The 26,467-nt window shown below is 36.5% G+C and overlaps 1 protein-coding gene across 4 annotated transcripts in view; it reads right to left on the bottom strand.

Moving 5' to 3' along the window:
* Positions 1–2,783: 2,783 nt before the first annotated feature.
* The window catches only part of TFEC (transcription factor EC), a 118,346-nt gene continuing 94,662 nt past the window's right edge, over positions 2,784–26,467 (bottom strand). For 3 of the 4 annotated variants that reach the window (XM_084785763.1, XM_084785765.1, XM_084785764.1), the window contains exons 3-7: positions 10,485–10,599; positions 9,278–9,334; positions 8,268–8,343; positions 5,227–5,374; positions 2,784–4,338 (exon numbers count right to left, since the gene is read on the bottom strand). In XM_084785763.1, coding sequence (XP_084641889.1) covers positions 3,961–4,338; positions 5,227–5,374; positions 8,268–8,343; positions 9,278–9,334; positions 10,485–10,599 — 774 coding nt within the window. In that variant the 3' untranslated portion in view covers positions 2,784–3,960. Of the gene's footprint in view, positions 4,339–5,226; positions 5,375–8,267; positions 8,344–9,277; positions 9,335–10,484; positions 10,600–22,970; positions 23,393–26,467 lie in introns of those variants that run through there. The other variant, XM_084785766.1, reaches the window with a different exon arrangement.

Below are 26,467 nucleotides of genomic sequence, written 5' to 3'. Positions count from 1 at the left end.
ATAGGCATAAAGATATTGTTGAAAAGTTCAATGAGTTCAATTTCTTTTTGAGGCTTATAATGCATTGTACATTGTCCTTGTTATCAATAATACATGTCCACTTAAAAATTGGAGTATTCAGCAATGACATTCATTTTTTTTTTTTAATGTTAAGGCCCTTGGTAACAGTAGAAGAAAGGGGATGTTTTCATAATACCACGAAATATAAGAAAATCCCAATATTACTTATAGTATTAACTGAAATGAAAAATAAATGCCTTTTATTTTATGAAACTAAATTTTTTCTAAGCTTGTGGTAAATGGGCACACTAAATCAAAGAATACATTATGTGTATTTTTTTTTAAGGAAAACCTCATGAAGCAATTTATGTACAGTTACATATGAGAATGAACAAATGAGGCTGGCTGAAGATGAAGGCTATTTCTGGGTTTCTCCAGCTCATCAGACAATTTAATTTTTAGAGGAATTATTTTTACCTTTACAGAGAAAACCTCACTGATAAGACCCTAAACTGGGGAGCCAGGTCTTGGGTCTGCAGTCTCCAATTGATTCAGGAAATGTTTCAAAGAACAAGCATTAGAGGAAATGAAAACTACACGGTTACATCTAATCATTGGGGGGTCTTCATTATTGTCAGGTAATTGGGACATGGAAAAGGCTCATTAATGCAAATCCACAAGAAGAAATCCAACATTCACAATAAGTGGGGAAAGAGATTGGCTTGAACATTATCTTGAAAATTTACTAAAATAAAGTTATCATTGAAATTATGTATTACTTCTTTGCATGACTAGCAAACTGTTTAGTAATGGTGACTTGATAATCAGTCTTTTGTACTAGAATTCTTTGACAAATGATTTTCCTTTCTCTCTTAGATAAAGTCTGCAACAATATTCTTTTATTCATCAGTTTTCTTAAGGTTCTTCCTAACACTCCTAGGTGCTCAAATAACATTTTTTTCAGTTTATATTATTTTAACATGAAATTTATATGTCTTGTGCCAAACTTTATTCTAAGGTGTATACAATAATCTAATGTCCACAGAAAACAAAAATTTAAATATATAAAACACAAGTACCATAAGTTGTTGAATAAGGGGTGTTGCTTGAGTGTAGACTACTTTGTGGACAGACAGCTTTCTAACAAATAATTTTCTGTTCGATATACTTTACTTGCCTATGCAACCTCAATGTTATTAGAACTGGAATATTGTTGGTGTTCAGTAGTCAACTCCCCTGAAAAGGTATTAGCTACTCTACTTGTGTTTTAATAGATACATACTTAAGTAAGTGTGTGTATGTGTTATGAATGTGGTACAGAAACTTTTTACTTGGTATCCATGGAGACATTCTGGGGGGCTTGGAACATTATGATGCGTGCAAATTACTGTCCATACATAGTTCTCCATTTTTCTAGGAAAAGAACAAATAGATGTCACTAAGCTCTCAAGGCACCTATGCCATGAAAAGTTATAATTACTATCTAAAATTTTTAATTGTTTTGGCCAACAGGGGCAGCACCATTGTACACAGTCTTAAAAGTGTCTTTATACACTTTGTAAGCCCCTAGAATCAGACATTCTAAATGGAGCATGAAGTTTATTTTAGTCTCTTCTCCAGAACCTAATGTTTAGGCAGTCTGTGCCATGCCCTTATTTTACCCAATACCATGAGACCACAGTCCCATGAGCAAGGAGTATTACCTCAAGAGAATGAAAAATGGTGGCAGAACCGCAGCATCCGCTGTGCAAACTGTACACTATGCGGAAGACGGAAGACGTCAGCAGAAACACAAAAGGCACACTATTCACCTACAATAGCATGCTCTCCCTGGGCCACAAAACATTTATTTCCCTGTGATTTGCAAAGTTAAATCCAATTATCACCCTGGAGGAAAACGTTTGTCATCATCATTAAAAGTGTTAAAAGTCCTCTTGAAAAATATTGAGAAAAATCTGTTTTCAAATCACACATTTTAGGTCGAACCAACACATCTAACTTTAAAGGTCACTCTTAGAAGTTGTGAATGATTGTTACATCTCTAACCATTGAATTATACTAGCATTCCAAAATCAGAGCTGACATACGGTTAAGCAAGGGGTGGTCGACATTCAGGAGTTTGTTTCACCACTTTTCACTAGCATAAGAACCTAAAAGTTTTTGATGACGTGTTTATTGTGGACAAAATACTAAACCTGCTTGAATACTTCCGAGATCGCAACTTCACCAAGAATTACACATTTTATAATTTGTTTCTATTCTAATAACAAACTTCATCTCTAGTATATTATGGCAACCTATAGTCATTAGTCTCTGCAGTCCTTGAAGAAGGGTGCACAGAACTGCCAATCAAATGTCCCAGGAGAGACTTTGCTCCACTTATTTCTTTGATCACTTGGATAACATTCGTCCCCTCTACTAACCGCCCTTGTTTCTAGCCTGTGCACTGCACATGTTGCCTTTCCCCCTCAACTTTGCCATCCCCGTCTTTTGCGCTTCTCTTCCATTTTACTGCTTGTGTTTAGATTTAATTCTGCGCATCCTCAACCCCTTGGTTTTGTTCTTCATGTTGTCTTGTTAAATGCCTCCTCAAGAATAAGATCATATATTTCTCATGTGTTCACCATTTCCACAGAGTTCAGGGCACTTTTGTGCAATCCCTCATTGATATTGATTGATTCATGATCATTCATTTCCGTCCAGCCATACTGCCAGACAGAGCAATACGTGTACTGATAAAGTTCCCGAAGTTTAGAAAAGTTCAAGTAAAAACACAAATGAAGTTCCGTATATAGAAATACTTATATTGTACTAAATGGTAACAAAAATCCAGACCACAGGGCATTCTAAACTTCAAAGAAAAAGACTTCATCTTCCACTCACATCTGAATAAAATAAAACGTAGTTCTAGCTTATAGATTATCAGTTGGCAATCTAATAGTCAATGAATGTATTGTCAATATTTGAGATAACCTACATCAGGAAGAAATCTAATCTAACAACAGACATGAATACAAATGTTAAATACCAGATGAATTTTCCTAGAAGAGGGACATTTTATATCTTAGTTACTAAAATCAATTCTACAACATCTTTCAAAGAACAAAAAATAATTGGAATATAGTTGATGATGTTGATCAGATAATCAGAGAAATAAACCAAAATAAAACAATCTATCCTACCTACATTGTGGTGTTCGAAGTGTATTTGTGTAAAATAGCTAAATGTCGGGACCATGTCTTGAAGGAGAGTCCTCAGTGTGTTTCTTTTTCTGAGGAAAACGCAGACACATAAATCTATAGGAAGATGTTTAGAACCAGTCTCATTGAACTGATTAAAGGGATCAGGACTTAATTTTGGAAAAACAACATTTTTAGAAATGTTCTTTGTTTGATTTTGAAAAGTTCTCGTGTTTATTCCAGACGGAGTTTCAAGTTTAAGTGACAAAAATATATATTTTATACTTTTTTTTTCCTGACAAGGGTTCAACAATACATAGTATGTCTGCCAGACGAAGGAAAAGAAATTATCACCAAATTTTGCTACTTTTAATTCTTTAAAAAAAAAAAATAGTGTTGTAGAAGGTGACAGAGAATGTGGAAGTGAGTAAGAGGAGAGTAGGATGTTGCAATCTTTTTAAGGACTGTAGTTCCAATAATATCTTATCATGTTACTGATCTGAAGGTATCACATTAGAACTGCTACTAAGTTGCAACTCCTTTCAGAAATAGTAAATGTAAGAAAATCTGGAAACAATTCTGTGATCTTCAGAAATCCTTTAACAATCCTGTTTCTGCTTCCCATGAATTCTTCCATTGCTTCTAATCATTTTTTTTCCCCCACGGCCAATGTAATTCCTTCCAAAGAATTGCGTGATAACAACGTATGAGACACAGATCATGGTTGCATAGCACCAGCGTGAAGTTGCTTCCTGGTTGATAACTTGAACCTGTTTGTGGCTTATAATTCTTCGCCATCCTCTGAGCTAAGGCTGCTCCGACTGCTCTCTTTGGAAATAGCAGGGGATGTGGCAGAGAGTAGTGGGTCTCTTCCAAAGGGGCATATTGTATCGCTTAGTAGCATGCCGTCCAGTCTCTGCTCCTCTTTCAAAGCGGCACTAAATGATAAATCTGTGAAGTGAGACAAAGGATCAGAGAAGGCCACGGCTTGTTCACAGAACTCCGGGCTTGTCCCCTGGGATGGAGTCAGATGTTGGCAATAGCCCCCTGGGTTCTTCTCAGGATGGGTCTGCTGTCTGGAGACGTGGGTATCGAAGTCAGCCGTGCCAAGTGAAGCCAGCATGGGCAGGCCATGAGCACGCGCTTGTATTTCCAGTTCCTGCAATTTCCAATAAGAATTATTAAAGAATGCATTGGAAAGTTTGATGTAATTATTAAGCACATTGGAAGTAAAACAAAATATTCACTAGTGTTCAAAATGAAGAGGAGAGCAAACTACAACTTTTTTTTCTTAACAAATAAAGAAAGTTGGTGTGCTTACAATTCCTAAACATTACTTATAATTTTTAAAGTCCTCTCAGTGTCTGTAAACTTCATGGCACATGATGGCTGCATAGTGCTTTGGACCAAATAGTGCCACATGTAAATTGCAGCAAGTCTTCCATTTATTCCTTCTGGTTAATCACCTGCCGTGATTCAAGAGTGTCCCATTGAAATAGGGTATGTGCATTACTTGACCATATGCATGTTTGCATTAAAAAGAGATTATAAAGAGTTGTAAAGCCCATATTTTAAAGTTTTGTGACACTTGAACAGATGAGAAACAACAATGTAAACTTCCAAAATATACCTTGAGGCAAAGAAATCCATAGCAATGTTACTAAAGAAATGAAAGAGGTGGGAGAAATTTATTGTCCAAAATCATCTTAAAGCCTATGCTGCACTTTGTTGTTTGGTTTGGGTTTTTTCAGGGGGCAGCGCGTGTTGAGATAATGCCATAGGTGGGTTAAATGAACATTATTTCCTGCAATTGGTCATTGGTTCTCATTCGATCTGTGTCCATTTAAGTCGTTTTGGTCTTAGACCTCTACTGAAAACCTAATTGAAACAGCTCAATCCGAAAGCTTCTAAGAGGCAGTAAAGTTCTTTTTTCCATTGAAAAAGTCGTTGTTAATAAGAAGAATCTTTAAATGAAACCAATAAATAAGATCAGTGAAAGGATCGTCATATGTGCATTGGCAGCTCAAGGCAGCCACCCCATAGCTACCTGAATGCGAAGCATAAGCTGCCGGTTAGCGTGCTCTAATTTCTTCTGCCTGTGTTCTAGCTCCCGGGCTCTCTGTTGTTCTTTCTGTAGCCACTTGATGTACTCCACGGATGCTTTTAGAATGGTCCCTTTGTTCCAGCGCATATCACTGCAGAAGGGAGAGATAACCTTTTCACAATTGTGCATGTCAGCAGAATTCATAAGAACTTACAAAATCTTCTACATTAATATGAAATAATGATTTACATGACTATTATTCACTCTTAGATATTATTGCTTCTGAATAGAAATTTTAATAGAATAGTTAAGAAGCCCTTATATAGTAAAATTAATCCCAGAATGAAAATAAGTGTCAAAAGAAAGTAATAAAGTGACTTTTTGTGGGAGAGCTAAATGCAATATCATGATTCTACCATTAGAGTTTTTATATTTTTAGTGAAAATTGCTTTTATTATTAACTCTAAGATTAAAATCTATGTGCGGTATTTCTGCATTAATGAACTAGGAAATGTACATTACTGATGACTTAAGCCTAAATTTTTAAAGATCATTTCAAATGTACCAATCTTTTAACCTATTTCCTAATATGGTTGCTTTTGTTTCTAAGAAAGAAAAAAATACATTCTTCCTTGAATGGTGATCCTGAGTGGTTGCCCAACAGCAGAGTTGGGTAACATTTCTTTATGCAATAAAGCAAGCTTCCTGGAATCTTTTAATCAATTTTTTTTTCTGCACAAACTATAACATTGCTATTTTTAAAGTTGAATTCAAAAACCTATCTTTAAATGGTTTACTATTTTTAAACATTTACGATAACTTAATAGAATTAAATGTTTCTGGAAACTATTTTAAGTTTTAGCATAGAAGAATAATACTAAAATGCTTTTAACATAGAAGGACTTTAAATAATGACTTTAATACCTGAAAACATCATGGATGCAATGCTGCATGAGGATTATTAATATGCATTAGGATGAAGAATGAACTAATTACAAAGCATTAACTGAAGTGGTTAGAAAATGTTGGCGATGGCACCTGAAGCTCACTTCATCCACTAGATAGGCTGGCCAAGCAAGCTCCAGGGTCCTCCTGTGCCCAGCTTCTAGCAGTGGGATGATAGGCAAGCACATACAAGCTGGATGTTTATGTGGGGCTGGAGGCTGGACTCAGGTCTTCATGCTTGAGCAGCAAGTATGGCCCACTGAGCCATCTCCCTCACTCCAAAAGATTATTTACATACAGCAAAAAATAAACATATAGGAAAATTTAACATTTTCCTACAGCTATTTTTGCTTTACATTGTCGAAAAGCTATTTTGAAATATTTCTGGTTTGTATAAATCTTTACAAATTATAATAAAGTTAATCATTTGTTTATTGTAGGTCAAATGTAGGAACATCAAGTCTATTAAACATCTATTGGAATATTACTCATGGAAGCTCAGCTCAGACGTCTGCATCATTAGCAGCAACTACTTAATGGAAGACACATTTTCACCCATCAGCAGATGTATTTAAAGGCTTTTGAGTGGCCACTCATCTGCAGAAATGCACCAAGCCAACTCAATGCTTGCTCCAATTATGTGTCACTTTTCTAGGGCCAACATGGCTGTTAGGACCAATCCTATTCACAGGGCTTTCTCTTACGGTGGAGTAATTATGAACTGTGACTGAGAAGCACTGTGGCCTCCTGAGTCGGAACTCTAAAGCAGTACCAGGAGCCCTCTGGGTCTTTATTTGGCGGTGGGGGGGGGGGGGGGACGAAGGAGGGAAAGCAAGAAGCTAAGGGCATTGTCCATACAGCAATTATTTTTAAAGAATTTAATACTTTTAGAAGAACTAAAAGGTTGAAAATAAAGTCAAAACAATAAGCACTAAGGTATAAACTGGGTTAGGAGTCTCTTCAGGTAAAGCTGCAGAAATATATATATCAGCTGTCACCTTGGATACGACAGCCACTTCAAAGAGTTAGCATTTTATAACAACAACAAAAAAAGACATGTCTGATTTATATTTTTCTCATAGTATATATCTCCTCTTGTCCTTTTGAGATAAGGTTCTTTACGTAAACCAGGAAGAGCAGCAAGGATTTTTAACTATTGGTTCATCTCTGCAGATTTAGTTGTTCACTTTGAATAACAAAACAAACCCTAAACATAGTGAATTTAGCAGATTTGAATATATATAGCCCAAATTAGGCCTGAGTTCTTAGATGGTCTGAGCTCTATGTTGGATTGGTGCCTTCTGCCATGTTCACCTTGATGCCTGGGCTGTCCAATGTGCTCATAAGAAAAAATTTACATTTTTTCTAAAATGAATTTTTAAATTGCTGCTACTTACTAGGTTTAAGGAAAGAAGGTTTTTTAACTCTCAAAAGTATCTCTTTGTCAAAACCCCTACTTTTCTGTATTGTGGGTAACTTCTGATATTTGAAGAGACTAATTTTACATCATAATTCAACCTGCAGATCATGGCTTTGCTTTTTGTATGAAAACTCCACTTTCTAACTTGAAATTTTAATAAATTATTTCTTGATATTTTCAATCTCCAACACATTTGTCTTTGTGTTTGCCACCAAAACCTTGTTGGCATCAATCAACAGTATTTTGCAATTCCATTTTTTACATGTGTATCTCCTGATTTGAACATATTTAAAATTGTGGCAATTCAATGTTAATATTCATATAAATCTTAAGTTGGAAGAAATGCTATTATCACAAATTGAGTTGCCCAGTCAGTATCATGAGCAGCCTTTGATACTATCACTAAATTTCCAATACTGCTCATATGCTGAGAGCCACTACGATCTGAGAGGAATTCATATACTTATTGCTATGATCAGAAGGATGAGTATCAGAAATGCCTTGATGCCTAATAACTTACCATACTGGAATAGATACTCCAAAGGGAGACCAGAAGTAGACTTATTTTTGCTGTAAGATGCTTCATTTCCTGGTCATTGGATGTGCCCTCCCTTTTCCCACCCACCCATTTGTAGGGCGGAGAACTAAGACGTTATTGTACAAATGATTTTGAACTCACGGATCATTAGACTTTGGAATAAGAGTGCCAAGCTCCTTGATTCGGTAATTAATATTATACCTTCTTCTTCTTTCAACTATTAAGAAAAAAAGTTATTGATTATTCTCATTAAAACACAGTTCAGTGTTGATTATCTGTAAATTTAATAATCTTTTTTAAATAGAAAAAAAAATTCCCAGTTAGTCAAAAGAAAGCTTTTTTCTTTTTTTTTTTAAAGAAAGCTTTTTTTAAAATCAGATAAAATTAATATATTAATGGTAAAATTGTGAATATATACTTTATAAATTGATAAAATGTTTTGCCACCAAACACTTTTATTCTTTGGATTTACACACACACACACACACACACACACACACACACACACACACACACACTTATTTACATGATTATCCTGTTTGGTTGATAACTCACACGTACACAATCTACCAGTCTATTAGACCTTTCAAGGCCATTGAGGACAGTGTACAGAAGGGTAAAGCATGGAGAATGGCATCTCTCCACCTCACATATCTGGTTATCAGAGTCAAAAGGATCTAACAAAGGCACACAGAAATCAGCATTACAGCATAAGTGAAGCCACTCCGATAACAAGTCATTGGAAAGGGAGGAAGAGGTGATGCTGAAAAGTGAGAATGTGCTCTTGCTGCTGACACTATGAGGTTATGCTTCATAGCCAGTTCGTTTCTTTAAATCTGTGAGCTGGTGAATCACAACACTGCTCAGGGGGAACCAAATGCACTCCCTCACCCTAGCCAAGCACTCCCTCCTCACGAATGCAGGTTCCAAAGAGAGGTCAGGTTATCTCATTTTATAAAAATGCAAAACTCTTTCAGATAATCTCAAGGTTTGCATTTCCAAAACCGGGTCGAGTTGCTAAGCACGCACAGTTAATTTCAGTAATCCAATTTCAAGTGGTAACGGAACGACAGCGAAAGACTCTCTATGTCATCCCCCACACATGTCCTCTTGTGTTAGTGTTGTTAGAGGAAAAGGGAAAACATACTCACTGAGGTTGTGATTGTCCTTTTTCTGTCTCTCTTTCGCCAAAGCTCTACTGTCGGTTTCTGAACAAAAGAGAAATAATTAAAAGCGGGCTCAGCTCTACCTTGAAGCCTTTCTGTGCAATGGTCAGAAACACTAGGGAGAGGTAGAATATCGCTTGTTCTAGAGTGGTGTAATAACTTGCCTGGTGCAAAGAAGAAGGAATTTTAATAGAAGGACATGGCAACATCTTTAGGGCCTGGAGTAGCAGAAGCCTGATCTGCTTTCTAGCTTTCCATTAAACAGTCATGGGATCAACTACCAAACTTGGTGCCTCAGTCTCTGCCTTTGTAAAATGAAGATAGCACAATAGCTGCCTGATAATAAATAGGAAGATAATACGTACAGGCACATTGCGCAGAAAATGCTAAGCTCTTCCCCGCCTTCTACTATTATTCCCATAATTTTGAGATACAAAAATTAACTCAAACTCTTCAAAAACCACTATGATTGCTACATCAAAGGAACTGGAGCTAGTTTATGTAGTTCCTGTCAAATCCATTCTACCACTCAGAAAACAGCAGTTATCTGCGGGCTAGGTGCTGGCCAACGTTCAAGAGAGTCCGCAGTGATTCGTATTTCCAGCTCTCCATAACCTGGTAACTCTTTCAGCATTAGCTGGGGTTCTGATACCAACATATGGTCAAGGAACTGTCCAAGTCTGCTCTTAAAAGCTACTCATATTGTGTCATCGTTAGAACCTTCTGGAGAGGTCCATGCAGGTACAAAACAAGACTACTTGTCAACATACAGCATCTTCACAACCTGTGTATGTACCAGCTTTGAAGTGTGTTGTCCAGCCCCAGCCCCAGGTCACAGTCTGTACTTGGATGAGTTCCAGAGCGCAGCCTCATAAGAGACTCTTAGCCATAACAATTGCCTTAAAGGTCTCCTGGATCCCTGGCCCAAGAAGATGTAATCACATTGTAAATGTTTGAGAGAAGCATATGAGCAGCTACTAAAATACTGAATCCATTCAGTTAAAACGTAAATGATAATGACCTAATGTCTAGTGATATTAAGAAATGATAGACTTACTCTCAACACTTCTCCCTTTTAGTTATTGTAATCATACTTCAAAAACATATTCATCATGAGAGGATGTCATTCATATCTTATGAAACTGACAAAAATATTAAAAGGTAAAATCTTTTTTTAAAAAATCAACATTACCTGCAATTTCCTTTTTCATGGGTAGAATATTTGGGCAAGAAGCACTCGTAAGACCAGTATTAACTGGAGAAATGTCTTGCTCACCACTGTACACATCCAAAATGCTACCAGATAACTTAAAGAAAAAGAGAGAAAAGACCAACTAATTAACACCATTGTTGCACACACATACATACTTAGTAGTGTACCTTATGTCCCTCACTTTAAATTTGTCATTAGGCTAATGATCATGACAATAGATAACATGTAAATTTTAAACAAATTTTGTATATTGACTGTTTTTAACTACATTATAAAATGCTTGGTGATAATATATGCTGAAAATAGTTTTTGCATCTCAACAAAAAGAGATATCTGTTCATGCATAAAGGAAAATTCTGATGAATATTCATACATCTATTTGACCCAGATTATAACATGGTTATAAATTAGTACTATTAAACTATCTTTCTAGAAGAATAAATATACATCTTAACAAATCTAGAAGCTCTTGGCAGACCACAAGTTAAGTACAATGGTCAAACACTTGGAGCTTCAGAATGTCAGTACTATCAGAATGTGGCCAGCGAGAAGAATTGTATGTTGTTAGTGAGTGGGAAGCCAAGGTACTGAGAAGGGCTCCTTTTTCCCATTGTATACCAATGTTCTAGATTATTATAAATACCCCAGCGGGTAGCCAAGAGTGCACTAAGACTGCTTTGCCTCTAGTGAACACAGGCTCTGTCCAGTATTAGACACTCCAATTCTTGATATGCTTCTTCAGAAAAATCTTTGAGAAGCCTAAGGTGCTTTATATACAGTTCAAATTGCACTGATTCATTTCTCAAACAATGTTTATTGATCATCCAGGAAGATTTGATTTAAACAGCATTCTTATTTCAAGTAAATACCCATTTTTTTTAAAGTTGCATTTGCATTTTCAACATAAGTTTTAAAATTATAAAACTTTTTATTTCATGTGTCTTCTATTTCTGGAAAGTTAACACAAAGCTGAATAAAAATCAACTTTTTTCTTTTTCTTAAGGTCTGGGTAAAGTGTGTGTGTATGTGTGATATATATATATATTCATATTTATTGCAAAATTCCAATTCAACCCAAGAGAATATTTCAAGATTTAGAATTTTTGGCAATCAACATAGGCAAAGTACTTATTAAGACTAAAATTAATTATCAGGAAAATAAATTACTATAGTGTATGAAATAAATGTATATTTCTAAGAAAAATCAACTATGAAATGACATTTAAATCATCTAGTACATAAATGTATGTTCATGTAAGGAAATACATTCTAGCCTGCTTTTGGCACTTTGGCATGTATTTTAGTATGCTGATATCTTTATCATTAACTTTATTAGAAAGTCTTGCCTTTAATTTATACAGCCTATATTTACTAACATTCCTTTACATTGATTTCTGTAGCACTAAAGATCAACCCAGGGCCTGACATGTGCTGTGAGCGCACTTTATCATGAGCCCTTGGCCCTACAAACTCATTATATTAAAATGTGTTTTTACTTTACAGATTTTAGATGAGAAATACTTAAATACCTAATCCATTTCAACTTACTCATTTTAAAAACAAAGTTGCTTATGTCAAAAAGATGATGTATGTGAGTCTGTGACTAATCCAATAGGAAGCACTCTGCAACACAGACCATTCCCTAAGAGGTGCATCATTTAAGCAGACTTTAAACATACACATTTTTCCATGGTCGTTTTTTAATAGCTTGTTGGTTATGAGCTGAGAGGCATCCCCACCTGAGTTGTGCATTTCCACTGTGCCTTTGAGAAATAGAATGGACATGCTGAACAAAAAGAGAGGGAGTGAAGGGGAAGGAACTAGGTAAAGGGTACTTTTCCTCTGAAGAGCTGGAATTCAGACAGATTTCAATGTAGGCTGGCAAACTGCAGAAATGTTAAAGAAGAAAAGGAGCCCTAGCCCATGTACTGTAACAATGGAGTGAGTGGCTCCTAACCGCAGGGTCTACAGTACCTGCTCAGACAGTACTCTGAATTATTCCTTAGAAACAGGCAGGATTCTGACAATGAATCTAATCCTGCTTAACAGTAGCTAGATTACATCATCTCTTGACCTCAGTTACAGTCTAATTTATGCCCTAAAGTACAATGATTAATCTCCTATTTGATTTTATGCTGTAGGTACTGTTCTATTTTATGTAAATGGTTAATCACTTTTTGAATATCATTAGATGGTTAAGTTTGAAGGCATGTAAAACACTTCATGTCATCTAAAGAGGCTTCTCTCCATGAAAAGTTACGAGCCTGCAACATTTGTGGACATTGAATGCTCACATAGCCATCTGAGGGAGCTTACGAAGCAAACTCATATCTTCCTTTGTCAAAGTTATTAATTAATTCAGCAACAAGGCCTAGGCCTACATCTTTGTAGATCAGTAACCAATTGGATAGATGCTTGGTGAAGATGTGTTTTTTCTTGTTAAGAAAAAAACAGATTTATTTCTCAGTAAGTTAATACAATTGACATGACAGAGGATGAATATACTGTTTACCAAATCAAATAAAAATAAATAATTTATCTTAAAATTCACTTAAAAGGGTCAAGAATACATCTATACAAGAGGAGGCCTCTCTCTGGTAGCGCGAGAATAACATCTGCAAGAAGCCACTCCGTGAAGAGCTGTGACTGACAGTGATCTTGTGGTATCTAGATTTTATTCACCGCTCCACTCCCAAGGTCTCAGGAACAGATATAACCTGGATCTGGCCATCTTAAGTAGACCATCTTTCCTGGAAGCAGCCAGGTAGGAATAAAACATCTAAGAAATGTGACTATTTTCAAAAAGAAAAAAACACTCATTAGAAATGATATAAAAAGAAAAGAAACAGACATGAAACCAAGTTTATTAATTAATTCATCCTAAAATAAATTAGTGGACATGTTTATAATAAAATACTATAGAAAATAAGTAAACGTAATAACAATGAACCCGCAGGAGGGAATTTTATGACTGGTACTATAATTCTGATCAAAAATCAGGAGAATCATTGGGCTTTGGATAGCACCTGTTATTGTTATTTTGCAGAATTTTCAGGTTCATTACCTTCCAAATACTTATGCTCATATGGATAAATCTGAACTAAGATCAATCAAATCAAGAAGCATGGATCCTTTGCCTGCGTGTATATCTGGCACCATGTGTGCTCCTGGTGGATGCAAAGGCCAGAACGGTGTATCAGATTTCCTGGGACTGGGATTTCAGACAGCTGAGAACACCACATGGGTGATGGGTATTGAATCTGAGACCCATGGATGAGCTGCCAGCACGCTAGCTGATCCAACCATGGCTGTTCTACAACAGAAGGTCCATGAATCCGTTAGTTGTTCAGTCCATGAGGTTGGATGTCTCAGGTGGTTCATAATCCCAAAGAAGTAGGCTCTTATCCAGTAATGAAGTGGACTTGGTAGAGAGTGAGGGCAAGCACGCAAAAAACCAGAGCTTCTTTCCCCCATGTTTTCTAAATGGGCTTCCACAGATTAAAAGTGGGTCTTCCCACTTCACATGATTTTATTAAGAAAAAAAGTCCCTCACAGGTGCACCTAGCCCCTGGTTTTAGCTAATCCCAATGTACTCAAGTTGGCAACAAAGAATGGCCATCATTTACGTAAATGATAATACTATTCAATGTCTGTCACTTGCCTCATCTGAAATGCAAACTGATTAACAAACCTGTGAACTAGATAGTTGGTGCCACCCACATTCACAAAGGTTTTCCCACCCCAGCTAACACACTCTCCAAAGATCTTTCACACAGAAATGTCCAGAGGATCACCTCCTGGATGACTGAAGGTCCTGCCAAGGTGGCCATCTATGTTAACTATCATAATCACTGATGGCATTTCCAATTTGAAAGCCGCCTTTCTCTGACATCATATAGCTCTGTTACCTCCCTTACGCTTCTAATCTGCTGGCATATCTGACATCAATTTTTTTTTCATTCAACATTTTACTAACTGTCTCTTCTGAGCTACCTATAAAAAAGCGAATTTTAAAAGAAGGCTAGTTATAAGCATCTATATTCCCAATGAAATCCACCCCAAATGTATGAAGAATTATGAAATCTACAGAAATGGGTAGTCTACCATCAGAGTGGAAGATTTCTACACATTCACTTTTGAATGTTTCATTTTTGAAAAGTCAAGCAGACAAAACAATGAGGAATGTTATGAAAGATTTGAACAAAAGTAGTAGTGTGCATAAATACATGTTTACAGTTCTTGCAAAAACAGAGAACACATGAGTCTCTCAAATATCATTAAACATTCAAACATTGACTATATACTCAGACAAAAGAAAAATCTCAACAGAAAATTCATACAGCACTTGCTTTTTTAAAAAAATTTTTAATGTATTGGGCAACTCAAGAGTAATGATTAAATCATGCTGAAATTTAACAAATGAAAAATAACAAAAACACACATAAAGTAATTTATAGCATTTTGAAAAACAACTTTTAAAAAAAATTCAGGTTTAAATAATAAGCCAAGAAAAATAGATGAAGGTTGAAACTAGATAAATTATTGTTTTCAAGAGGCCAGGAAAAAAATAATCAAATAAAACAAAAACAAAGCATTAAAAAGTAAATTCACACCCCAAAAATTCTACCCTACCACTCGTATACACCTTCAGCAAAATGGCTGTATACAAAATCAACTCGAAAAAGTCAGTAGCCCTCCTGTAAACAAATAACAAATGAGCTAAGAAAGAAATTTGGAAACCACATCCTTCACAATGGGCACAAATAATATAAAGTGTCTTGGTGTAACTCTAACCAAGCAAGTGAAAGACTTGTGTGAAAAAAACTTCAAGTCTCTGAAGAAAGAAATTGAAGAAGATATAAGAAGATGGAATGATCTCCCATGCTCATGGATCTGTAGAATCAACATAATAAAAATGGCCATCTTACCAAAAGCAATCCACAGATTCAATGCAATTCTTATCAAGATATACAGTTCTTTACAGACCTTGCAAAATCAATTCTCCACTTTAAATGGAAAAACAAAAAACCCAGAATAGCTAAAACAATCCTGTACAATAACAGATCTTCCAAAAGAATCTCCATCCTTTATCTAAAGCTGTACTACAGAGCAACAGTAATTAAAACAGCATGGTACTAGCATAGAAATAGGCTTCTTGATCAATGGAATTGAATCCAAGATGCACACCTATGGATATTTGATTTTCAACAAAGACGCCAAAGCCACACAATGGAAAAAAGATAGCATTTTCAACAAATGGTGCTGGTCTAGTTGGAGGTCTATATGTAGAAAAATGCAAATAGATCCATACTTATCTCCCTGAGCAAAGCTAATGTCGAAGTGGATTAAAGACCTCAACATAAAACCAGACACACTAAATCTGCTAGATGAAAAAGGGAGCAGAATTAATCGAATAGTACTACTGAGTTTAAAATTGAATTTGGAACATTGTAGGGTTTTAGCGTTTAAAGTTGGTATAAAGTCACCACATGAAATATCCTATAAAATGTGTGCTTTAATCTCTGTTGCATTAATTACCACTGTAGAACTCTAGCAGATAATTCTCTTCCTTAAAAAATAATGACATCAGTTGTAATTCTAGAATTTTAATAAAAATATGGAAATCACAGTTTAAAAAAAAAGAAAAGAAAAAGTGGGGAAGAACCTTCAACTCATTGGCACAGGAGACAACTTCCTGAACAGAACACCAATAGCTCAGGTTCTAAGTCAACAATTAATTAAGTGGGACCTCATGAAATTGAAAAGCTTCTGTAAGGCAAAGGACACTCAACAGAACAAAAGGACAGCCTACTGAAAGGGAAAAGATCTTCACCAACCATACATCTGACAAAGGGCTAATACCCAAAATATACAAAGAACTCAAGAAATTAAACATAACCAAACCAATGAACCCAATTTAAAAATTGGGGCAAAGAGATAAACAGAGAATTCTCAAGGGGGGGGGGATATCAAATGCCTGAGAAACACTTGAAGAAATGCTCAGTGCCCTTCATCATCAGGGAAATGCAAATCAAAACAATTCTGAGATTTCATCTTACACATATATGAATGGCTAAGATCAAAAACACAAGTGACAGGACATGCTGGAGAGGCTGTGGAGATAGGGGAACAGGCCTCCATTGCTGTGGGAGTGAAAACTTGTACAACCACTTTGGAAATTAAACTAGCTCTTTCTCAGGAAATTGGGAATAGTACAACCTTAAGACTCAGCTATACCACTCCTGGGCATATACCCGAAAGATGCTCCACCATACAAGGACATTTGCTCAACTATGTTCATAGCAGCCTTATTCATAATAGCCTGGAAGCAACCTAGATGTCCCTCAACTGAAAAATGGATAAAGAAACTGTGGTACATTTTACACAATGGAATACTATTCAGCTATCAAAAACAAGGAAATCTTGAAATTTGCAGACAAATGGTTGCAAAAAGAAAAGCTCATCCTGAGTGAGGTAACCCAGACCCAGAAAGACATGTGTGGTATGTACTCACTTATAAGTGGATACTAGCCCAACATAGATGTCCTCGGAGAGACTTCACCCAATGGGGTATAGGGACAGGGACTCCCAGAGAGACTCTGGGTAAAGCACTATGAGCTGTATGGAAGAGTTGGGGGATGGAAGGATGGAGGTGCGGGGTAGGTTGTCAGGAACTCCACAAGGAGACTATCAAGGCTGGCAAATCTGGACCCAGGGGGCCTACACAAACTGATGCACCAAGGACATTGCAAGCAGAGAACCTAGACCCCCTGTTAAGATGTACCTGATGGACAGCTCATTCTCCACATGGGGAAGGAGGGTATAGCTGGGGACTGTCTCTGACATGAACTCTGGTGTCCACTATTTGATCACTGCCTCTTGGCAGATAGGCCTTGTGGGAACACAGAAGAAGGGGATGCAAGCTATCCAAAAGAGACCTGATAGGCTGTGGTCAGACTGTGGGGGAGAAAGATCCTATGGTCAGAGGTCTAGGGGATAGGAACAGGGCAGCAGTGGGAGGGAGGGTAAGAACAGAAAGATAAGAGTGAAGAGATTACAATTTGGATGTAATGTGGCTAAATTATAATAAAAAAGAGAAAAAAGAGTAAATTCACAAAGCACAAGCCATTTGAAGGTAACAATACTAACCTATTCCTATAAGACTGATCAAAATAAGAAAGAAGATAAACAGTCAAATAAACAGAGTATATAATTAGAGAGTAGGTTTAATTGGTGACCTAAATAATATGGGACTAACCAGCCACTCTTTGCTTTAATTTAAGGCCCATGCTATAAGCTGGAACCCATACATGACACTGGTAAAGTAGTCATGGATCGAGAGGAAAACCTACTACTATTGTTGAGTAAAGCAGCACAGCCATGAAATGACTCTAAACAGCATGGTGCTACTCAGTTATCACTCAGCCCTCATCAGAGAAGCCTCCTCTTGCAGGATATGCTTTCAAAAATGAGATCCACATCGGAGAGTGAGAGAATTTGGAGCTCTCAATCCTAAAGGGAATGTCATTACCAAACTCCTACCTTCAAGGTTCAAGTATCTATGAAGAAGATGAGACAGGAAGATTTAAGAGCCAGAAGCAGCAGATGACTCCAAGGAAGTAGCACCTTATAGACATGGAGGGACTGACACCTAGGAATCCAGAGACTGTGATGGCGTTCCCAAGACCTTCAGAGGTTCAGACCACACGAAATCCCTACATTGGGTAGGGAAAGTGGACACAAATCCCTATCCCTAACCAAGAACCTCTTTGGAATTGATACTTGGGAAAGGGAAAAATCCAATTTCTCTGATGGGGTGTCACTGGGTATATCAACCAGACTCCCACAGGCCCCAGGCCCAGGAGTAGTTGGCCAACACAGAACCAATCCATGGCTTTTCGTGTAGTTGGTTTTGGTTTTTAGCTGTTGTTGTTTTTGTTTCTTATTGCTGGTGGTGGAGTTGTTTGGGTTTTTTGTTGTTGTTTATTTGTTTGTTTGTTTGTTTGTTTGTTGGAGATATTTAATTTTTGCTTTATTGACTTTCTTTTTCTTTTTTTGTTTTAATCTGTGTCTTTCAATTCTCTCTCCCTTTTGAAGGGTTTCCATTTTTGAGATAGAGGAAACAGGAAGTTGAATAGGAAGGGGGATAGGGAGGAACTGGGAAGAATTGGGGAAAGCGCATCACACGAGGCAGAGTCTAGGTAGCTCTGGCTGTCTCTCTATAGACCAGGCTAGTTCTGATCTGACAGAGATCCACCTCGTCGACTCCCAAGTGCTGGGATGAAGTGTGAGGCAAGAAGCTCAGTCTCCAATGAAAGAATTTTTAATTAAACAAAAGATAATGAGCTTTTCTTTAGTATCTGTACCAAGATAAGGATGTCTGCGTTCACCTCTTTCATTCAATAGTCCACCCAGAAAAATTAGTCAAGGAAAAAAAAAAAAAAAAAAAGCTCACAAATTATCAAGAAATACCCAAAATAAAATGGTCTCTGCTCACAGATGGTATGATTCATAATCTTATATTTGGAAAATCCAGAGATTCTATAAAAACAAAACATACACAAAACAAACAAAACAAACAAAAAACAAAGCCCTCACTCCTATTTGAAGTAACAAATGAAGCTGGCTAGCCCAATTGTATAATGTAAAACCACCATATGAAAACCAGTTGTATTTATACACATAAGTGATGAGCAATCTGAAAAAGAAATTAAATAATTCCTTTTAAAATAACTTCAAAAGGAAAGACTTGGGACTAAACTTAACTCCCATAAACAAAAGATGTATGGGCTGACAGCTAAAAATACAGATAAAATTAAATAAGACATAAAAATAGGTAATATCTATATTTCTAGTAAGATAATATTGTCAAAATGCACTACAAAAACAACCATATATCCAATGTTACCACCATCAAAAGCCAAAAGCCAAGTGTATTTTTGAAGAAATTGAAAATCATATGTTAAAATTCACATGGATTATCTAGGAACACTAATAAACTAAACACAGTCTTAGAAAAGTGCAAAATGGAGAATTAATATTTCTGGATACCCACGCTGATGACCATCCTAGGCTCCCACAAAAGGGTACCATTATGACACCAAGGCAATTATAAAGGCCTGTAGGGCATAGTAATAAAGTCAGAGAGAAACTTTCTAATATAGTCCAGCAGTTTTAACAAGGCTGCTAAAACCACCCAGTGGCAGATGGCAGTCTTTTCAATGAATGACATTGGTTTCAATGGCTATCTACAGGAAAAGGGTCTTATCTTCCACACACTTAAAAATTAACTCACAGTGGGTTAAAGAACTAAACACAAGTCAGACAACAATAAGACTCTGGAGAGAAAATGCAAAGCTCTTGATAACGGTGGAATCAGCGGAAAACCGGTCTGCCAAACTGTAACTTTCAGTGACACCAGAGATAAATAGCTTTGTCTTTGTTTATAATTGGTTCTGTCCAGATAAGAAAGCAAAATCTACAACCAAATTTGTTGCAGAAGCATCTACACACCTATAAATTGTGCATATACCCATTACCAGGGACCCTCAGAATTATGACATAAATTCCACTTTAAATTTATTCTTTTTTTTCTTTTCTTTTTTTTCTTTTTGCTTTTGTTTTGTTTTGTTTTGTTTTTAGTTCAGATAGATCACTTTCTTGTCATTCTTTATTTAAGGACATTATCATCATTTTCTCTAATTCTTGAGATGTATTTTCTTTGAATATAATTATAATAGCTGGTTTAAAATACCTTCTTAGAACATCAAACATCTATAACACAGTTTATATTAACTGCTTTCTGAGCCATATTTTCTCATTTTTTTTTACATGCCTCATGATTTTTCTGTTGGAAGATAGACAGTATAATCAGTTAAATGTGACAAACCTCTTTCATGTTTATGGTTTTCTATTTCTTTTTTTTTTAATTAAACATTTTTTTATTTTTTACATATACATTTAAATTACTATGCATATATGCAGTAAACTACCTATAGCAAGAAGAACCATCACACAGTCAGGAATTATATAAATGTTACATTCTTAGTGTTTTGGCTATTATATTATTCTTACTCTTCATGAACTAGAGGCAATCTGACCGTTGACATGACGTTTTAAAATAATGACATCCACTTTGGAACTTCATTTTTGCTCTCATTCACCAAACTCTTCGGGTCTCTACACCTAAAGTAAGCATTCCTCTCTAGTGCATCTCAAGTCCTCCTAATAAATTCCCCCTTCCTTCTCAAACCAACAATGTTTACAACACCTTAAGATCTATCTGGCCTCAAGATTCTGGGGCCTAAAGTCCCTGAAATTTAACTCATATATGAATCCCAAACTCTTGTGTCAAGAATTTAAAATGTCATTATAGCTTCTTTCTAACCAATTCAGTATTGTTTTCCATTGCCCCTAAATGTGTAAAGCCTTGTCATTATCAAGTATACACATTCTAGAGTTTTCCCGTGCCACTGTGAGTGAGAGTTGATTACAATGAATGTGTGTATTCATAGGTGAGGAATGTTTCAGAGGACACTAAAACAGAACATAAAAACATGTTATACAATAGTCAATAATTTATTACATGTCAAGTATAACATAATAACTAAAAAATCTTAAGTCATCCTTATAACAACTTTATCGTGTATAATTATCATTCCAAAATAAAGCAATTACAGTTCAAAAATGGAATAATGGTATAAAAATAATACACATATAAAAGTAATAGACATTGCAAGGGAGAAAGCTCAGTGTCTTGTAAATGCAAAGACACAAATTTGATCTCCAAAACCTGTGTGGGGAAAAAAGAAAAAGCCAAGAGTGGTGGTGTTTGCTAGTAATACCAGCACCAGGGAGGAGGAAATGGATGCCTGGGACTAACAGGCACCTAGTCTTGCCTATACTGTGAGCTCCCAGCCAGTGAGACACACACCTCAAAAAAGGCATTGAAATAGTAGCCTCGATTCACGTGTGTATGACTCAAGGCTGCTGTCTCTACCATCTACCCCGCTGCATTCTTGTCTTCCATGCATATTCGTCTGTCTTTTTTCTTCCCCTCTGATCTCCTCTGAACTCTACCTCATCAACCAAACACTTCCTCTCCAGGGCTTAACATAGGGGCCAAACCCCATTCACAGGCTCCCTGGAGGGAACCTGGCTTCTCTTCTCTTCACCAAGGTACTAAAGGACTAATAAACATAAATAAAACATTAAATGGAGCTTGTACTTATTGCTTTACATTTACATTCACTTAGTGACAGAAGACTCCACACTATACACTTCCTAAAAATAAATCTAGTCCCCAAAACTGACATTTTTCTGAAAATGCGTGTGTATCTGCTAGGTAATTTCATTTTAAATAGACAAAAGTGAACAAAACTTATGAAAGGTTACAAGTTACATTTTCAAGTAAATTTTTAGTGAAGTAACAAAAGGTAAAAGAAGCCCTAATTAGGGTGTGTGTGTGTGTATGTGTGTGTGTGTGTGTGTGTGTGTGTGTGTGTGTGTGTGTGTGTGTGTGCGCACATGTGAGATATCACATACTTAGTGTGAGTTTTCAAAGGATACTGACTGACAGATGTGTTTGTTTAGATCCTCGCCTTTTGCTTTTCTATGAAGATATTCACTGTGAATCTAAAGTGGTAAAACTGGGCAGGAGACTATTTGATAGAGAAACAGGACATGAAAGAAGATAAACTCCTGTTATAAAGAGGCACGCCACAGGGCAGCGCAGGCTGCCGAACGTATGCGCACATGAAACACTGGCTTTCGAAAGATTATTTTACTTCCTTGTGGGTGTTGATTCATTTAGATGCACTGAGCCCTATTTTTCAAGTGTTAGGACAAACACCACCAATTGCCTAGAACCGTATTTTATTTGTTAAAACATCATTCCGAGGCTTAAATGACAAACCCTGAGCCACGAAATCCTGCTGTGTTATTTTGTGACTATTATTTTTGTTCCATTATAAGTGAATAAAAATAATGACTGGGGCTGGAGCCGGAGCCCCCGGCAAGCTAGCTTTAACCCAAATAGGAAAAATACAGAACTGGCTAGTCACGCAGTTTCACACGACATAGACTATATTTCATTTATTGTTTTAGCACTAAATTAATAACACGGTTGTTAGTGTGCACACAAAATAAACAATTCATTGAATCTTCACATTTTTATATAAAGGTCACAATGAAACATTAATTTTAGCAGATTTTGGGTTTGTTTTTTACTAAATAAACTTATAATTTCTTAGCATTGCCCACAACACTCCAAAAGCTGTTTGTAAGTAAAGAAGCTCTCAAAACACACAGTTAATAGATTTTAAGCTCTTCAAAACACACAGTCAAAACATTTTAACGTTAATGTCTACAGACCTTCATTTAGTGCCTATATGTCTATACATTCTAAATTTGGTACTTAATCGAGTTTCATCGTCAAACAGTGAAATAATTTCACAGTGTTCTTACCAGTTTCAACTTGGATGGGTCTAAAACCTTCACAATAGCAATGGTTTTCTCTTTCTCCTTCATCATTTTCTTTTTCTTAAGCTTGCAAACAATTGCCAGGAGAGGCATACAGAAACTTCTGCACTAAGGTGAACTTTGCTTCTTCCTTGGACTTTAAGACTAATCTGGCCTAGACTGTGACTGACAAAAGCTTGCTTACTGATGTCATGCAGCCCTTTCAAGTTCCAAGCAAGCATGGGGGCTCGTTAATATTTACTCAGCCCTTGTCTCTGGAATGGTCTTGAACTATAGCCGTTTACTTAGATTGCCAAATGCCACCAGAATTGACAAATGCCTGCCTGAAAAATACCTGAGAGTGTTAACATAAATGAATTACTAGCTACAAAGAAATCTCTAAAAGAGAAGAATGAACTACACCCAGTAGGTAGAAATGCCGGGATGATATCTAAACTGAGAAGTTAACTAGTCACCCAGCTTCAGTGTAGCCGGGAGACAGACTGGTCCCAGGCCCATCAGTTCTGTGATCCAGCTACCTTCTTTCATTGGCTAATGCATGAGGCAACTGTTGCACAGTTTCCTACAGGGATAAAACCAAGCTCTGACTCTTCTATTCATTTAAAGAAGGAGTTGGACCACATTACTGAGCATCCCTCATCATCTTTCTGCTGCACAAAATGCATATAAAATTATAAAAATATATCCAGTCTCCATCACAGAAGTGTTTTCTGAAAATCATACACAGCTTTTCACGAAAATTCTACTACAAAATCATTATCATGTAGTCACTGCAAAGTGGCTATATTTCATTGTTACCCATCCTCAATATGCCTGCCCCTCTATGCATTGAAAGTTCTCATAAATAGGAATTATAATGGGAACAACTAATTATAGTGCTGTACCAGAATTTATAGCACCTTATTCCGTATTTATCTGCCAACACCCATGTTGTGCGAGGCACTGTGCTAGCTGCTAATGATGAACTACTGAACAGAATGCTGTTTGAGAAGAAGTGTTGAGAATCATGAAGATTATAGAGATCTTGAATTTAATTGGGACAGGCTATAGAGGGAGGAGAGAGTAAAGCAGAGACAGAACAACATGGTTCTTGGAGGTTCTGTCATTATTATTATTATTATTATTATTATTATTATTATTATTATTATTCCTGATCAACTAAAATTGATTTGGTAGCATAAAGTACATTCAGCTAGTGTAAGCTTGAGACATCTGTTGTAAGACACCAGAAAAACAAGCAGTAGGGTATATAAGTTGAACATGGAAAAGAAAGAACTAGGTTGAAAATGTCATGACATCACCAATAAAGTGTGTACAGATGCGTGAGAAGAGCTGACTAAAGACTGGGCCTAGAGACACAGCACTTTGCCCTATAGAAGAAGAGAAAGAGTCAGCAAAATGGATGAAAAAAATCTGACATTCTAAGATGTATATCAGAAATTGCCTTGGGGCGTGGTTAACCATGCCAAATGGGACTTGTAAGCAAAGTCAAATAAGAATAGAGACATTGATGCCAAATATTAAATTGATGTATTAGTTTTTGAATTTTGAGGTTTTAGAGGGAGAAAGGGAAATGGGAAAATTATGTCATTATATTATAATCTTAAGACAATATTTTAAATTGATTGATGTTAAAAGTCCTTTTAAAATCATGAAGAGAAAAGCTTAATTGGAGAGGAGGAAAGGGGATCATCAGATGGTGTTGGAAGGAAGAAAATGGAGCCAGTGAGTTTTGTTTTGAGGGGTGTGTGTGTGTGTGTGTGTGTGTGTGTGTGTGTGTGTGTGTGTGTGTGTATGAGTGTGATGAAATAACACGATGGTCAGAAAGCAAATGTAGCCAAAGAGATCTATTTGAGTTCATGTGATTTGAGGAGATTATGGAAGACTAGAACAACACTGATATGAACCATCCTGTAGATCAGCATAGACTGATGGTCCAGGAGGAGATGCTCAGAAGGAAAACTTCTTGGGACTTTACCAGTGACCTAGAAACTTTTCTACTCTAATAGGGTGACAGAAAAGTGACACAAATGTGGAGGTTGAAGAGAACTGCTAAATCTTTTGAGCAAATTCTAATCTAACTGCACATACTTTTTCTCCAAAGCATTATAGGAAGTTTCTGAAAAGTGGATAGTGGATATGGGTTAAGTTGAAAGTGTGAGAAAAGATGATATTACATAGTCTCCATTACTGGTAATCTTACAGAGGAATAGCTGTAGGTTTGTCTCACACTTGTAAGCACTTTGTGAAATTTGCTGATATGCACATTGTGGTGAGTGCTTCTCCTTTATCTGATCAGTAAAGATGTGGCAAAATAAATGAGTTTATCCAGTACTGAAATTTAGCCATAATAGGAAAACAAGAAGTTAATGGTGCATGTATAGAAAAATAGGTTATATTTTGGACACTAGACAGATTAATGAAGAATTCTTAAATATTGTGAATGTAAAATAATAGCCATTGAAAATAGTCACATTGATCCAATTGGTGTGACATCTCAGTGAGCCTTAACAAGAGTAAACTAAGAAAGCTAGAAGAAATACAATTCAAAAAATAGAATGTGATAATAAACGTATGAAAAAATAGTAGAATTATGGAGAAATTGACAAAAGTAAGAGCTCATATATAACCTTCTGAGGGATGGTTAAAATGGAAAGGAGAAAAAAAAAGAAAAGCATGGATGCCTAGGAAGTGGAGAACCTAAAAGGTCAAGGTTGATGAAACAAGACTGACTGGGATGAGCCTTGTCACTCCTTGTGCTCTGGGCCCCTGTTCTAGTTTATACGGATGTTGCATAGGAACTAATTCCTTGTAGAGGAGACCACCTATCCAGAACACAGAGAAATGGGCAGGCCAATGCCATTTCATGGTCTAGTCACTATGTAGTTATTGTTAGGCTAAAATGCAAATCCCCAAACTCCTTCCCTGAAAATTCAGTTAAATTAAATTAATTAGAAACTTTATGCTAGGTTGTGGTGGCGCATGCCTTTAATCCCAGCACTTGGGAGGCAGAGGCAGGTGGCTCTCTGTGAGTTAGAGGCCTGGTCTACAAAGTGAGGACAGCCAAGGCTACAAAGAGAAACCCTGTGTTTTATAACCAAAAAAGAAACTAGAAAATAAAAAAGAAAGACCAGCTGTGTATGATTCTCAGTCAACCGTGATGTCTGAAGTCTAGCATGCTAGAGAAAAGGAGGAAGAGATAGTTCTTGATAGAAAGTATATTTAGAAACAGTGAAGAAGAAATGGATGCTTTCACAGACTGTTTATTAGGCCCTGAGTTTCACGCATTTATTTGAACACTGCCTAACTAAATGACTCACTGATCAATGATTGACTTCAGTCTACAAGATGTAGCAATTTCAGTAAAACCTTCTACATTCCCTCTTCTTGTGACTTCTAAAGGATCTTAACTCACAAACTAAACAGCCAACTCCTCAAGATAATATGGAAAGAGTATGTACAAACTTCACAGATAACATTTC

This window comes from Acomys minous, assembly GCF_964271855.1.
Source record: "Acomys minous genome assembly, chromosome: 6".
In the NCBI taxonomy this organism is placed as follows: domain Eukaryota; kingdom Metazoa; phylum Chordata; class Mammalia; order Rodentia; family Muridae; genus Acomys; species Acomys minous.
The sequence above is the reverse complement of the archived record's forward strand: the minus strand, read 5'-3'. Positions and strand labels throughout refer to the sequence as shown.